At 34.7% G+C, this 12,508-nt stretch overlaps 1 protein-coding gene across 1 annotated transcript in view; it reads left to right on the top strand.

The window, feature by feature from the left end:
* The window catches only part of FAM186A (family with sequence similarity 186 member A), a 147,300-nt gene that overhangs the window by 36,069 nt on the left and 98,723 nt on the right, over positions 1-12,508 (top strand). The window contains exons 3-4 of the mRNA XM_047066353.1: positions 8,428-8,644; positions 9,584-9,754. Coding sequence (XP_046922309.1) covers positions 8,428-8,644; positions 9,584-9,754 — 388 coding nt within the window. The remainder of the gene's footprint in view (positions 1-8,427; positions 8,645-9,583; positions 9,755-12,508) is intronic.

Here is a 12,508-nt window from a genome sequence, read left to right as displayed (position 1 = left end):
ATAAATTATCTCATTTAATCCCCATGAATATCCAGTATGGATAGGTATTATTCTTAATTCTATTTCAAATATGACAAAAATGAGATTTTTGAGGCTTGCTTTTTTAATTGGAGGATTTTTTTAAATTAAGGTAAAATTCATGTGCTATAAAATTTACCCTTTTGATGTCTTATTCTGGGAGTTTTGGCAAAGGCAGACAGATGTGTGACCATCACTAAAATCCAGATTTAAAATAGTTCCATCTTCTCAAAATATTCCTCTTTGCCCTTTTGTAGTCTACCCCTCCCCAAGCCCCAGCCCCTGGCAGCTGTTAGTTTTCTGTCCCTATAGTTTTCCCTTTCCTGAATGCCATATAAATCAAATCACCCTATGTAGTCATTTGACTCCATTTTAGCATAAAGTATTCATTCAGCAATTGAAGGATATTTTGGTTGTCTCCAGTTTGGAGAAATTATGAATAAAATCACTACAAACATTCATGTATTCGTTCTTGTATAAACACAACTTTTCATTTATCCTGAGTAAATACCTAGGAATGGTATTGCTAGGTCATATGGAACCATACATTTATAAGAAATTGCCAAACTGTTATCTGAGGTAGCTTTACTACTTTGCATTTCCACCAGCAATGAGAGTTTCAGTTGTTCTATATCCTTGCCTGTGCTTGGTATCGTCATTGTTTATTTAGATCTTTGATTTCTTTCATCAATGTTTTTCATTTTTCATTTTCTTTTCTTTTCATTATTATTTGTTTAATGTTTTTCATTTTTCAATGTACAGATCTTGCACTCATTTTGTTAAATGTTTACCTCCATATTTCATGTTTTTAAGTGTATTGGAAATGACAGTTTGATTACATTTCAATTTCCAATTTATTGCTACTTTATAGTAATACAAGTTTTGATTTTTGTATACTGGTCTCCTATCCTGTGAACATGTTAATGGTAGGTTTTTGGTAGAGTTTTTACATAGACAATGTTTTTGTCTGTAAATAGAAACCATTTTACTTCTCCCTTTCCAAATTTTATTCTTTTATTTCCTTTTCTTACCTTATTGTGATGGGTAGGACCTTCATACAATATTGAATAAAAGTGATTAGAGCAGAATCCTTAGAGCACTTTAGACTTCCACCGTTAAGTATGATGCTAGCTGTAAATTTTTCATAAATTCTCTTTATCATTGTGTGTATATATCCTATTTTGTTTATCCATTCATTAATCAATGGACACTAGGGTTGTTTCCACCTCACTGCTCTTATGAGTAATGTTGCTATGAACGTAGGAGTCCAAACATTTGCTCAAGTCCCTGCTTTTAATCCTTTTTTTATCCTTTTTTAAAATATTTAATTAATTTGTTTAAATTTAAGTTAGTTAACATACAGTGTAGTATTGGTTTCAGGAGTAGAATCCAGTGATTCATCACTTACATACAACACCCAGTGCTCATCCCAGCAAGTGCCCTCCTTAATGTCCACCCCCCATTTAGCCCAACTCCCCACTCACCTCCACTCCAGCAACCCTCAGTTTGTCTCTGTATTTAGGAGTCTTTTATGGCTTGCCTCCTTCTCTGTCTTTATCTTATTTTTCCTTCCCTTTCCCTATGTTCGTCTGTTTTGTTTCTTAAATTCCACATATGAGTGAAATCATATGGTATTTGTCTTTCTCTGACTGACTTATTTTGCTTAGTATAATACACTCTAGTTCCATCCACATTGTTGCAAATGGCAAGATTTCATTCCTTTTGATTGCTGAGTAATATTCCATTGTATATATATACCACATCTTCTTTACCCATTCAGCAGTCAATAGATATTTGGGCTCTTTCCATAATTTGGCTATTGTTAATCGTGCTGCTATAAATATTGGGATGCATGTGTCCTCTCGAATTAGCATTTTTGTATACTTTGGATAAATAACTAGTAGTGCAATACAACCCAGCAATTGCTTTAAATTCTTTATATGCCCAAGAGTGGTGTTGCTTGGTCATATGGTAATTTTATTTTTGATTTTTTGAGGAACCACCATAGTGTTTTCCATAGTAGCTACACCATATTATATTCCCACCCACAGTGCACATGGGTTCCAATTTTCTATATCCTCACCAACATTTGTTATTTTCTATTTGGGTTGTGAAGTAATATCTCATTGTAATTTTGATTTGCATTTCCTTAATGATTATGATGTTGAGCTTCTTTTCACATGCTTGTCAGCCATTTGTTTATCTTTTTTGAATGTCTATTTAAATCCTTTGCCCATTTTCATATTGGGTTATTATTTTTTTAATATTGAGTTGTAGAAGTTCCTTAAGTAATATGAATATTAACTCTTTATCAGAGATGTGATTTGCAAATATTTTCTTTGACTTTTCAATCTGTTGTGTCCTTTGATCCATAAAAGTTTTACATTTAATTTAGTCTAATATGTCTATTTTTACTTTTGTTGCCTATGGTTTTGGTGTCAAATCCAAGAACATTGCCAAATCCAATATCATTAAATTTTCCCTCTATGTTTTCTTCTGTTTTACAACTTTAGGTCTTATGCTTAGGTTTTTTATCCACTTTGAGTTAGTTTTTGTATATTCTTTAAGGTAATGATCCAACTTCATTCTTTTGCATGGATCTCCAGTTTTCCCAGCACCATTTGTTGAAAGACTGCTTTTTTTTTTTTTTTCCACCATTGAATGGTCTTGGCATCTATCAAAAATCACCCAACCATAGGGGCACCTGGGTGGCTCAGTCTCTTGAGCATCTGACTTTGGCTCAGGTCATGATCTCACAGGTTGTGAGTTTGAGCCCCGCATTGGGCTCTGTGCTGATGGCTCAGAGCCTGGAGCCTGCTTCCAGTTCTGTGTCTCCCTCTCTCTCTGCCCCTTCCCCACTTGTACTCTGTCTCTCTCTCTCAAAAATAAGCATTCAAAAATTTTTTTAAAAAATTAAAAAAAATCATTGACCATATATGCAAAAGTTTATTTCGGGGCTCTCTATTCTATTCCCTTGGTCTATATATATGTCTTTATACCAGTACACTGTTCTAATTACCATTGCTTTTGTACTAGGATTTAAAGATGAGAAGTGTGTGGGGCACCTGGGTGGCATTGGACTTTGGCTTAGGTCATGATCTCATGGTTCATGAGTTTGAGCTCTGCATTGGGCTCCTCACTGGCAATGCAGAGCCTGCTTGGGATTCTCTCTCTCTCTCTCTCTCTCTCTTTGCACCCCCATCAGAATAAATAAATAAACTTTTTAAAAAATGAGAAGTGCGTGCTGCCCAATTTATTCTTCTTTCTCAAGACCATTTTGGGTATTCAGGGTACCTTGAGACTCCATATGAATTTTGGAATGGATTTTTCTATTTCTGCAAAAAATATCAAGGTAATTTTGATACAGTTTGCATTAAATCTGTAGATTAGTTTTAGTGGTATTGATGTCTTCACAATATTAAGTCTTCCAATACATGAACATGGAATGTCTTTCTATTTATTTGTGTTTTCTTTCATTTCTTTTGGTAACATTTTGTAGTGAAAATTACAAATGTACAAGTTTTCCACCTCCTTGATTTATTCCTAGGTTTTTATTCTTTTGATACTATTATAAATGGATTTCTTAATTTCCTTTTCAGATTGTTCATTGTTGGTGTATAATGACACAATTGATTTTTGTGTGTTATTTCATATCCACAACTTTGGCTGAATACATTTGCTAGTTCTAACAGTTTTTTCATGTGTGGAATCTTTAGGATTTTCTACATATAAGATCATGTCACCTGAAAATAGAGACAATTTTATTTCCTCCTTTCCAGTTTGGATATCTTTTATTATTTCTTTTTCTTGCCTAATTGCTTTGGCTAAAACTTACAGTAATATGCTAACTAGAAGTGGTGAAAGTGGGCATTCTTGCCTTGTTCCTGACTTTAAAGGAAAACATTTCAGTCTTTCACTATTGACAATATTATCTCTGGAATTTCATATATGGTCTTTATCATGTTCAGGAAATTTCTTATTCCTAGTTTTTTGTATGTTTTTATCATGAAAAGGTGTTGAATTTTGTCAAATGCTTTTTCTGAATCAATTGAAATGAACATGTGGGGTTTTTCCTAGTGTTCTCTTAATTTGGTATATTTCATTGATTGGCTTTCATATATTGAAACATTCTTGCATTCCAGGAATAAATCCCACTTAGTCATAATGTATAATCCTTTTAATGTGCTGTTGAATTCTGTTTGAGAGTATTCTGTTGAAGATTTTTGCATCAATATTCATCACGGATGTTGGTCTATAGTTCCCTGTCTTTTTCCTTTCTTTCTTGTGGTGTCTTTATCTGACCTTGGTATCAGGGTAATGCTGGCCTCAAAAAATGAGTTAGGAGGTGCTACTGCCTCTTTAGTTTTTCTGGAATAATTGATAAAGATTTGGTATTCTTTCTTCTTTGACCACTATGGTATGTGCTAGCTTATAGTGTTATTTTTCATCACTTGGCTTATCAAACTTTGTCTCCACTCTCCTGTGTTCCTGACTTAAATTTTTGCTGCAATTGCCCTTTCTTTCTTTCTTTCTTTCTTTCTTTCTTTCTTTCTTTCTTTCTTTCTTTCTTTCTTTCTTTCTTCTTTCTTTCTTTCTTTCAGCTGACAGCTCAGAGCCTGGAGCCTGCTTCAGATTCTGTGTGTCTCTCCCTGTCTCTGCCCCTCCCCCACTCATGCTCTGTCTCTCAAAAATGAATAAACGTTAAAAAATAAAATATTTTAGCATTCCTTTTATTCCTGAGGTGAAATTCATAGATATAATATCTATACTCATACTTTAAATAATTAATATAAATAAATGTGAGGGCAAATAAAAGGAAAGTAATTTCTAATAACGGGCATTTCAGTGTGTAAATTCTAGGCCAACTTCACCAGAAGACATAATAAAGAAGTAGACAGAGGCTTGTACCTATATGTAGAATTAAAATAAATGTGAAAGCTATGAATATAGGTTGATACAAAAGCAGGTTTATCATACTGATATTATATATTAACGTTAGTGCATTGCTGTTGGTACTATGGTACCAACAGAATGGTAAAATTTATTGGAGAAATTCTAAAGAACATCTTTCCTTTGATTTACATAATATTTGCATTCCTGGAAACTTCAGTATATAATTAAACTAGGCAAAAAATATTTTGTTTATATTTTAACAGGAGTAAATTTCTAGGCTCAAATAATTATAAACAGATGTTTTTCTTTTTACCTACATGAATGTCTCATAGGACAGTCAAAATCTATGCAGGATTGGGCCAGTTCTTCATTGTGTGGACTGTCCACTATAAAATGAGCTAGCATTCCTTAGCACCTTTCACTGAATATCAATAAATCCTTCCTCCCAATCACTGTTGCAACCAAAAATGATTCCCCAAATTCCCAAAGACACATATGAGGTAGTAATTTACTTTCCTATTGAGAATATTGGTATGCAGTTATAAGCAAAATAAATTTGCTGATAGATTCTTGAGAAGGTGAGGTAATGAAATAAAAGTGTTGAGGAATATCTGATACCTGCTTTCCACGGGTGAGGGCTAGGTAAAGAAAAAACAAAAAAGGAACTTCCTTTTACTTACTTGTTTATGGCAGTCATTTATAAAACATTTTCACATATGTCATACATCTCACATCAACTGCAAATTTAGTATCTCCACCATTTTTAAAAGTTTTTTACTTTCATTCCAGTATAGTTAATATACAGTGTATTAGTTTCTGGTGTATAATATAGTAATTCAACTATTCTATACGTTACTCAGTGCACATTGTGCACTCAATCCCCATCACCTATTTCACCCATCTCACCACCCACCTCCTCTATGGTAACCATCAGTTTGTTCTCTAAAGCGAAGAGTCTTGATATGTCTCTCTCTTTTTTTCCCTTTGTTTGTTTTGTTTCTTAAATTCCGCATAGGAGTGAAATCATATGGTATTTGTCTTTGACTTATTTCACTTAGCATTATACTTTCTAGCTCCATCCATGTCATTGCAAATGGCATGATTCCATTCTTTTTAAGGCTAATATTCCATTGTGTATATATGCCACATCTTCTTTATCCATTCATCTATCAATGGACATTTGGGGTGCTTCCATAATTTGGCATTATAAATAATGCTGCTATAAACATAGGGGTGTATATATTTTTTGAATTGGTGTTTTCATTTTCTTTAGGTAAATACTTAGTAGTGCAATTATTAGATCATAGGGCAGTTCTATTTTTAATTTTTTGAGGAACCTCCATATTCTTTTCCACAATGGCTGCACCCGTTTGCATTGCCACCAACAGTGCAGGAGCATTCCTTTTCTTCATATTCTCACCAACACTTGTTGTTTCTTGTGTTTTTTATTTTAGCCATTATCACTGGTATGAGGTGGTATCTCACTGTAGTTTTGATTTGCATATCTGTGGTGAAGGGTGATGTTGAGCATCTTTTCATGTGTCTGTTGGCCATCTGGATGTCTTGTTTAGAGAAATGTCTGTTCATGTCTGCTGCCCATTTGTTAATTGGATTATTTGGGTTTGGGGTGTTGAGTTGTATCAGTTCTTTATATATTTTGGATACTAACCTTTTACTGGATAGGTCATTTGCAATGCAAATATCTTCTCCCATTCAGTACACTGTCTTTTAGTTTTGTTGGTTGTTTCCTTTGCTGTACACAAGCTCTTTATTTTGATGTAATCCCAATAGCTTATCTTTGCTTTTATTTCCTTTGCTTCAGGAGCTGTATCTAGAAAAATGTTCTATGGCTGATGTCAGAGAAATTATGGCCTGTGTTCTCTTCTAAAATTTTTATGGTTTCACATTTAGGTCTTTAATCCATTTTGAGCTTATTTTTGTGTATGATGTAAGAAAGTAGTCCAAGATCATTCATTTGTATGTAGCTGTTCAGTTTTCCTAACACCATTTGTTGAAGAGACTGTCTTTTTCCCATTGCATATTCTCACCTCTTTTGTCAAAGATTAATTGACCTTACAACTGTGGGTTTGTTTCTGGGCTTTCTACACTGTTCCACTGATCTATGTGTCTATTTTTGTGCCAGTACCATACTCTTTTGATTACTACAGCTTTGTGGTATAGCTTGAAATCTTGAATTGTGATACCTGCAGTTTTGCTTTTTTTTTTTTTTTTTTTTTTCATGATTGCTTTGGGTATTCAGGGCTTTTTGTGGTTCCACATAAATTTTATAATTTTTTCTTCTAGTTCTATGAAAAATACTCTTGATATTTTGATAAGGATTGCATTAAATGTGTAGATTGCTTTGGGTAGTTCATACATTTTAACAATATTTGTTCTTCCAACCCATGAGCAGGGAATGTCTTTCCATTTCTTTGTGTCATCTTCAATTTCTTTCATCAATCTTTTATAGTTTTCAGAGTACAGGTCTTTCACCTCTTTAGATAAGTTTATTCCTAGGTATTTTATTATTTTTGGTGCAATCATAAATAGGACTGTTTCCTTAATTTCTCTGTCTGCTACTTCATTATTAGTGTATAGGAATGCTACTGATTTCTAGGTATTGATTTTGTATCCCACAACTTTACTGAATTTATTACTGGTAATAGTTTTTTGTTGTTGTTTTGTTTTGTTGTTTGAGTCCTTAGGGTTTTCTTTTTTTTTTTTTAAGATTATTCAGTTATTATTTCTGAGAGAGAGAGAGAGAGGGAGAGAGAGAAAGCACAAGTGGGGGTTGGGCAGAGAGAGAGGGAAACACAGAATTGAAACAGGCTCCAGGCTCTGAACTGTCAGCACAGAACCCAATGCAGGGTTTGAAGTCACAAACCAGGAGATCATGACCTGAGCTGAAGTCAGATGCTCAACTGACTGAGCCACCCATGCACCCCCTTAGGGTTTTCTATATATAGTATCATGTCATACGCAAATAGTGATAGTTTAATTTCATCCTTACCTATATAGATGCCTCATTTCTTTTTCTTCTCTGATTGCTGAGGCTAGTACTTCCAGTATTATGTTCAATAAAAGTGGTGAGAGTGGACATATTTGTCTTGTTCCTGATCTTACAGGAAAAACTTACAGTTTTTCACTATTGAATATAATGTTCACTATGGGCTTTTCATATACATCCTTTATCATATTGAGGTATGTTCCCTCTAAACTTTGTTGAGATGTGCCTGGGTGGCTCAGTTGGTTAAGTGCCCAATCCTTGGTTTCGGCTCAGGTCATGATCTCACAGCTTCATGGGTTTGAGCCCTGCATTAGACTCCATGCTGACAGTGTGGAGTCTGCTTAGGATTCTCTGTCTCCCTCTCTCTGCCCCTCCTTTACTCATGCTGTCTCTGTCTCTCTCAAAATAAACTTAAAAAAAAATAAACCCACTTTGTTGAGAATTATGAACAGATGTTTGATTTGTCAATAAACTGAGTATTAATATATTCCCCCTTCTTATTCTTATAGGACATTAATATGCAGCTGGCTGACATACTGCTCAATGTGCAGCGAATAATCAATCGCTACACTGTTGCTGAGAATGTGCACTCCGGAAGGAAAATCTCCCTTCCAGAACATAAGAAATGGAGAATAAATTTCCTGGATAAAATAGTTACTTATGCTAAGAACAGTGAAATTAGAGAAAAGACTCTTTTGCACATCCTGGTCTGGTTGGAAGAATGGAGTAAGTTTGAAGTGGTTCAAAGGAAAACCATGAAGTTAATGAAAAAGAGAACAGGATCTATAAGTAAATGTTAAAGGGTTAATCAGACTACCTTTAAAAGAAGACTAAGGAGGTTATTCAGAGAATTATTGTCCACTGTTTCAGTAAGAATAAAGTAAGCACTATGTAGTCTTGCTTACTTAGTGCCAGCTATTCTGGGCTCCTTGCTTCTCTTCAAGCATGCCAGTATGCCTCTGCCCAGTGTCTTTATGCTTACTATTCCTTTGCCTGGAACACTGTCCACAAGTAGCCATGTGGCTCATTTTCTGCTTATATCTCACTTTAAAATGATGTGTTCTCTGACCATCTCCATTCCCTACTCCCTGGCACTGTCCATTCCTCTTTATTTTTCATTTTTGTCTGTAGCGTTTCTTATGATCTGCCATACTATATAATTAATGTTTATATTTTTATGTTTTGTGTGTCTCCTTTCACTAGAATGCAAGCAGTATGAAGTCAGAGAACTTGTTTTATTCAGTGTTGTATCCTCAACATCTAGAACAATACATGACAAAGGAGACATTTGGTTGAATGAAAGAATGAATAAGCTAAGCATACAAAAAGAATAATTTCATTAAGTTGCAAGAAATCTCATATAATGGAGGTTTTAAAATACTAGACAACTTATGAAAGGAGTTGAGGTTTAGTTCCTCAATATTAAAACACATGTTCACATTTTAGTTACCAGAGTATTTTCATGTCCAAGATTTACTGTTCAGCTTTCTATTCCAAGCCTCATCCTTCTTCATTTCTTCACAGAGAAAAGCCTCAGAAGAGCAATCAGTGTGAGACACCTATATTCCTCAATACCATAGTATGAAGTAGTTAGCCAATATTATAAGCCTATATGATTATAATCATTTTTCTGCACAAAAATAATTTTTTTTTGCTCTCTTCAAGATGCCATTTTGTCTGAGATGACTGCAATTGATATTGAGGAACACCATCACTGGATAGCAAAAATGGAGTTTTTACCAGAAATGTACAAAGCTATTGAGAGCAATGTGAAGATACTGAGTAGAATTAGTGTATCTTTATTTGAAGAAAAGAAGAGACAAAAGAAAAAAATGAGTAAGGGTGCTTTAAGACATTGGAAACAGATTTGACTTTTTCTAAAAAATGGCTTTATTAAAGTAAAAGTTACATACCATAAAACTCACATATGTTAAATGTAGAATTCAATGACTTTTAGTAAATTTAGAGTTGTGTAGCTATCATCACAATATTTTATTTTATTTTATTTTATTTTATTTTATTTTATTTTATTTTATTTTATTTTATTTTATTTTATTATTTTTTAAAGTAGGTTCCATACCCAGCATGGGGCTTGAAGTCATGACCCAGAGATCAAGAGTCTCATGCTCTACTGACTGAGCCAGCCAGCCACCACCACTGCCCCCCTCCCCACAATTCAATTTTAGAACATTTCCTTCATCCCAAAAAAGATCCCTCATGCCCTTTTGCAGTCAATCCTCACTCCCACCCACCCACACACACACACACAACATTTGTGTATGTTCTAAACACACACACAACATTTGTGTATGTTCCAAACATACACAAATCTATTTTCTGTCTCAATAAGTTTGCCTTTTTTGGACATTTCATAAGATGGAATCATATTATACGTAGTCTTTTATATGTGGTTTCTTTTACTTAAATAATGGTTTTGAGGTTCAGCCATGTTATAGGATGTATCAGTAGTTTCTTCCTTTCTATGACCAATTGTATATCATTTTTTGCATATACCACATTTTGTTTACCTACTCACCAGTTCATGGACATTCAGATTATTTTGACATTTGACTTTTATGAATAATGCTGCTATAAACCCAGATGTATAAGTCTTTGTGTGGATGTATGTTTTCATTTCTTTTGGGTAGATACCCAGGAGTAGAATTTCTGGGTCATTTACCTATTGCTGGTAAGTTTATGCGTATCTTTTAAAGAAATTGTTAACTTATTGCCCAAATGACAGCACTATTTTACGTTCCCATCAGCAATGTATTAAGGTTCCAGTTTCTCCACATCCTCAACACTTTTTATGGACTTCTTTAGGATCGCCTTTCCAAGAGGTGTGAAGTGGTATCCCATTGTGGTTTTATTTATTTTTTTTAATGTTTATTTATTTTTGAGAGAGAGAGCATGAGTGGGTGAGGTGCAGAGAGAGAGAGGAGGACAGAGGATCCAAAGCTCCACACTGACAGTAGAGAGCCTGATGCAGGGCTAGAACTCACAAACTGTGAGATCATGTGCTGAGCTGAAGTCCGCCTCTCAACCAACTGAGCCACCCAAGCACTACTCCCCTTCCTCATTGTGGTTTTAAATTGTATTTCCCTAAAGACTGATGATGTTGAGCATCTATCCAGGTGCTTATTAGTCATTCTTATATTTATTTTGCTGAAATTACTATTCAAATGCTTACCCATTTCTATTATTGGGTTTTAAGAGTCCTTTATGTATTCTGAATACAAGTCTTGAAATGTGATTCTCAGGGACACCTGAATGGCTCAGTTGGTTAAGTGTCTGACTTCAGCTCATGTCATGATCTTGTGGTTCATGGGTTCAAGCTCAGAGCCTGGAGCCTGCTTCAGATTCTGTGTCTCCCTCTCTCTCTGCCCCTCCCCTGCTTGCGCGCTCTCTCTCTCTCTCTCTCAGAAATAAATAAACATTAAAAAAAAGGGGGACGCCTCAGTGGCTCGGTCATTTAAGCGTCTGACCTGGGCTCAGGTCATGATCTCCTGGTTTATGAGTTGGAGCCCCATGTTGGGCTCTGTGCTGATAGCTCAGAGCCTGGAGCCTGCTTTGGATTATGTGTCTCCCTCTCTCTCTGCCTCTCCCTGACTCACACTCTATCTCTCTCTGTCTCTCTCAAAAATAAAGAAACATTAAAAAAAAAGAGAAAGAAACGTGATTTTCAAACATTTTCTCTTAATCTTTGGTTTGACTTTTCATTTTCTTGATGGGGCATTTGAAGGCCAATGGTTTTTGATTTTGATAAAGTCAAATCAATTTTCAATATTTTCTTTTGTGGTTCATGGTTTTAGTGTCGTTTTAAAAACTTGTATGGGGGGGCGGTGCTTGGCTGGCTCAGGCAGAGGAGCATGTGACTCTTGATCTCAGGGTCATGAGTTTGGGCCCTTCATTGGGTACAGAGATTACTAAAAATAAATAAATAAATAAATAAATAAATAAATAAATAAATAAATAACTTAAAACAAAAACAAAAGCTTGTATTGGTCAGTGTTCAACCAGAGAAGCAGAACCAGTAGGAAATTATCTGTTATCTGTATATCTATGTATCTATCTACTCCATGTGAAGTATTTTGTGGAACATACTTTGTATTCTTTCAATCCTTTTACATTTATTGTGACTTGCTTTATAGCCTACCATATGGTCTATCCTGGAGAATGTTCTGTGTGTGTTTGAAAAGATATATTTTGCTTTTGTTGGGTGGAGTGTTCTACAGTTGGTTTATGTTGTTGTTTTAGTCTTCTGTATATATCCTTACTGATTTTCGGTCTAGTTGTTCTATTATTAAGAGTGGGATATTGAACTTCCCAACTACTATTACTGAGTTAGCTATTTCTCTCTTTAATTCTGTCTGGTTTTGCTTCCTATATTTTAAGGCTCTGTTATTAGGTGCATATATGTTCATATTGTGATAGCTTACTGATGAACTGATCTTTTTTTCATTATAAAATGTCCCTCATTGTATCTAGAACCTTTTTTTTTTTTTTTGTCTTAAAGTCTGTTTTGTTTGATATTAGTCTATTCTCTCCAGCTCCCCTGTGGTTACTGTGCAAGATTGAATCTAAGATATG

Source organism: Lynx rufus, unplaced genomic scaffold, assembly GCF_022079265.1.
Source record: "Lynx rufus isolate CCGP_SWC_20201006 ecotype Redwood Valley unplaced genomic scaffold, mLynRuf1.p SCAF_7, whole genome shotgun sequence".
In the NCBI taxonomy this organism is placed as follows: domain Eukaryota; kingdom Metazoa; phylum Chordata; class Mammalia; order Carnivora; family Felidae; genus Lynx; species Lynx rufus.
The sequence above is the reverse complement of the archived record's forward strand: the minus strand, read 5'-3'. Positions and strand labels throughout refer to the sequence as shown.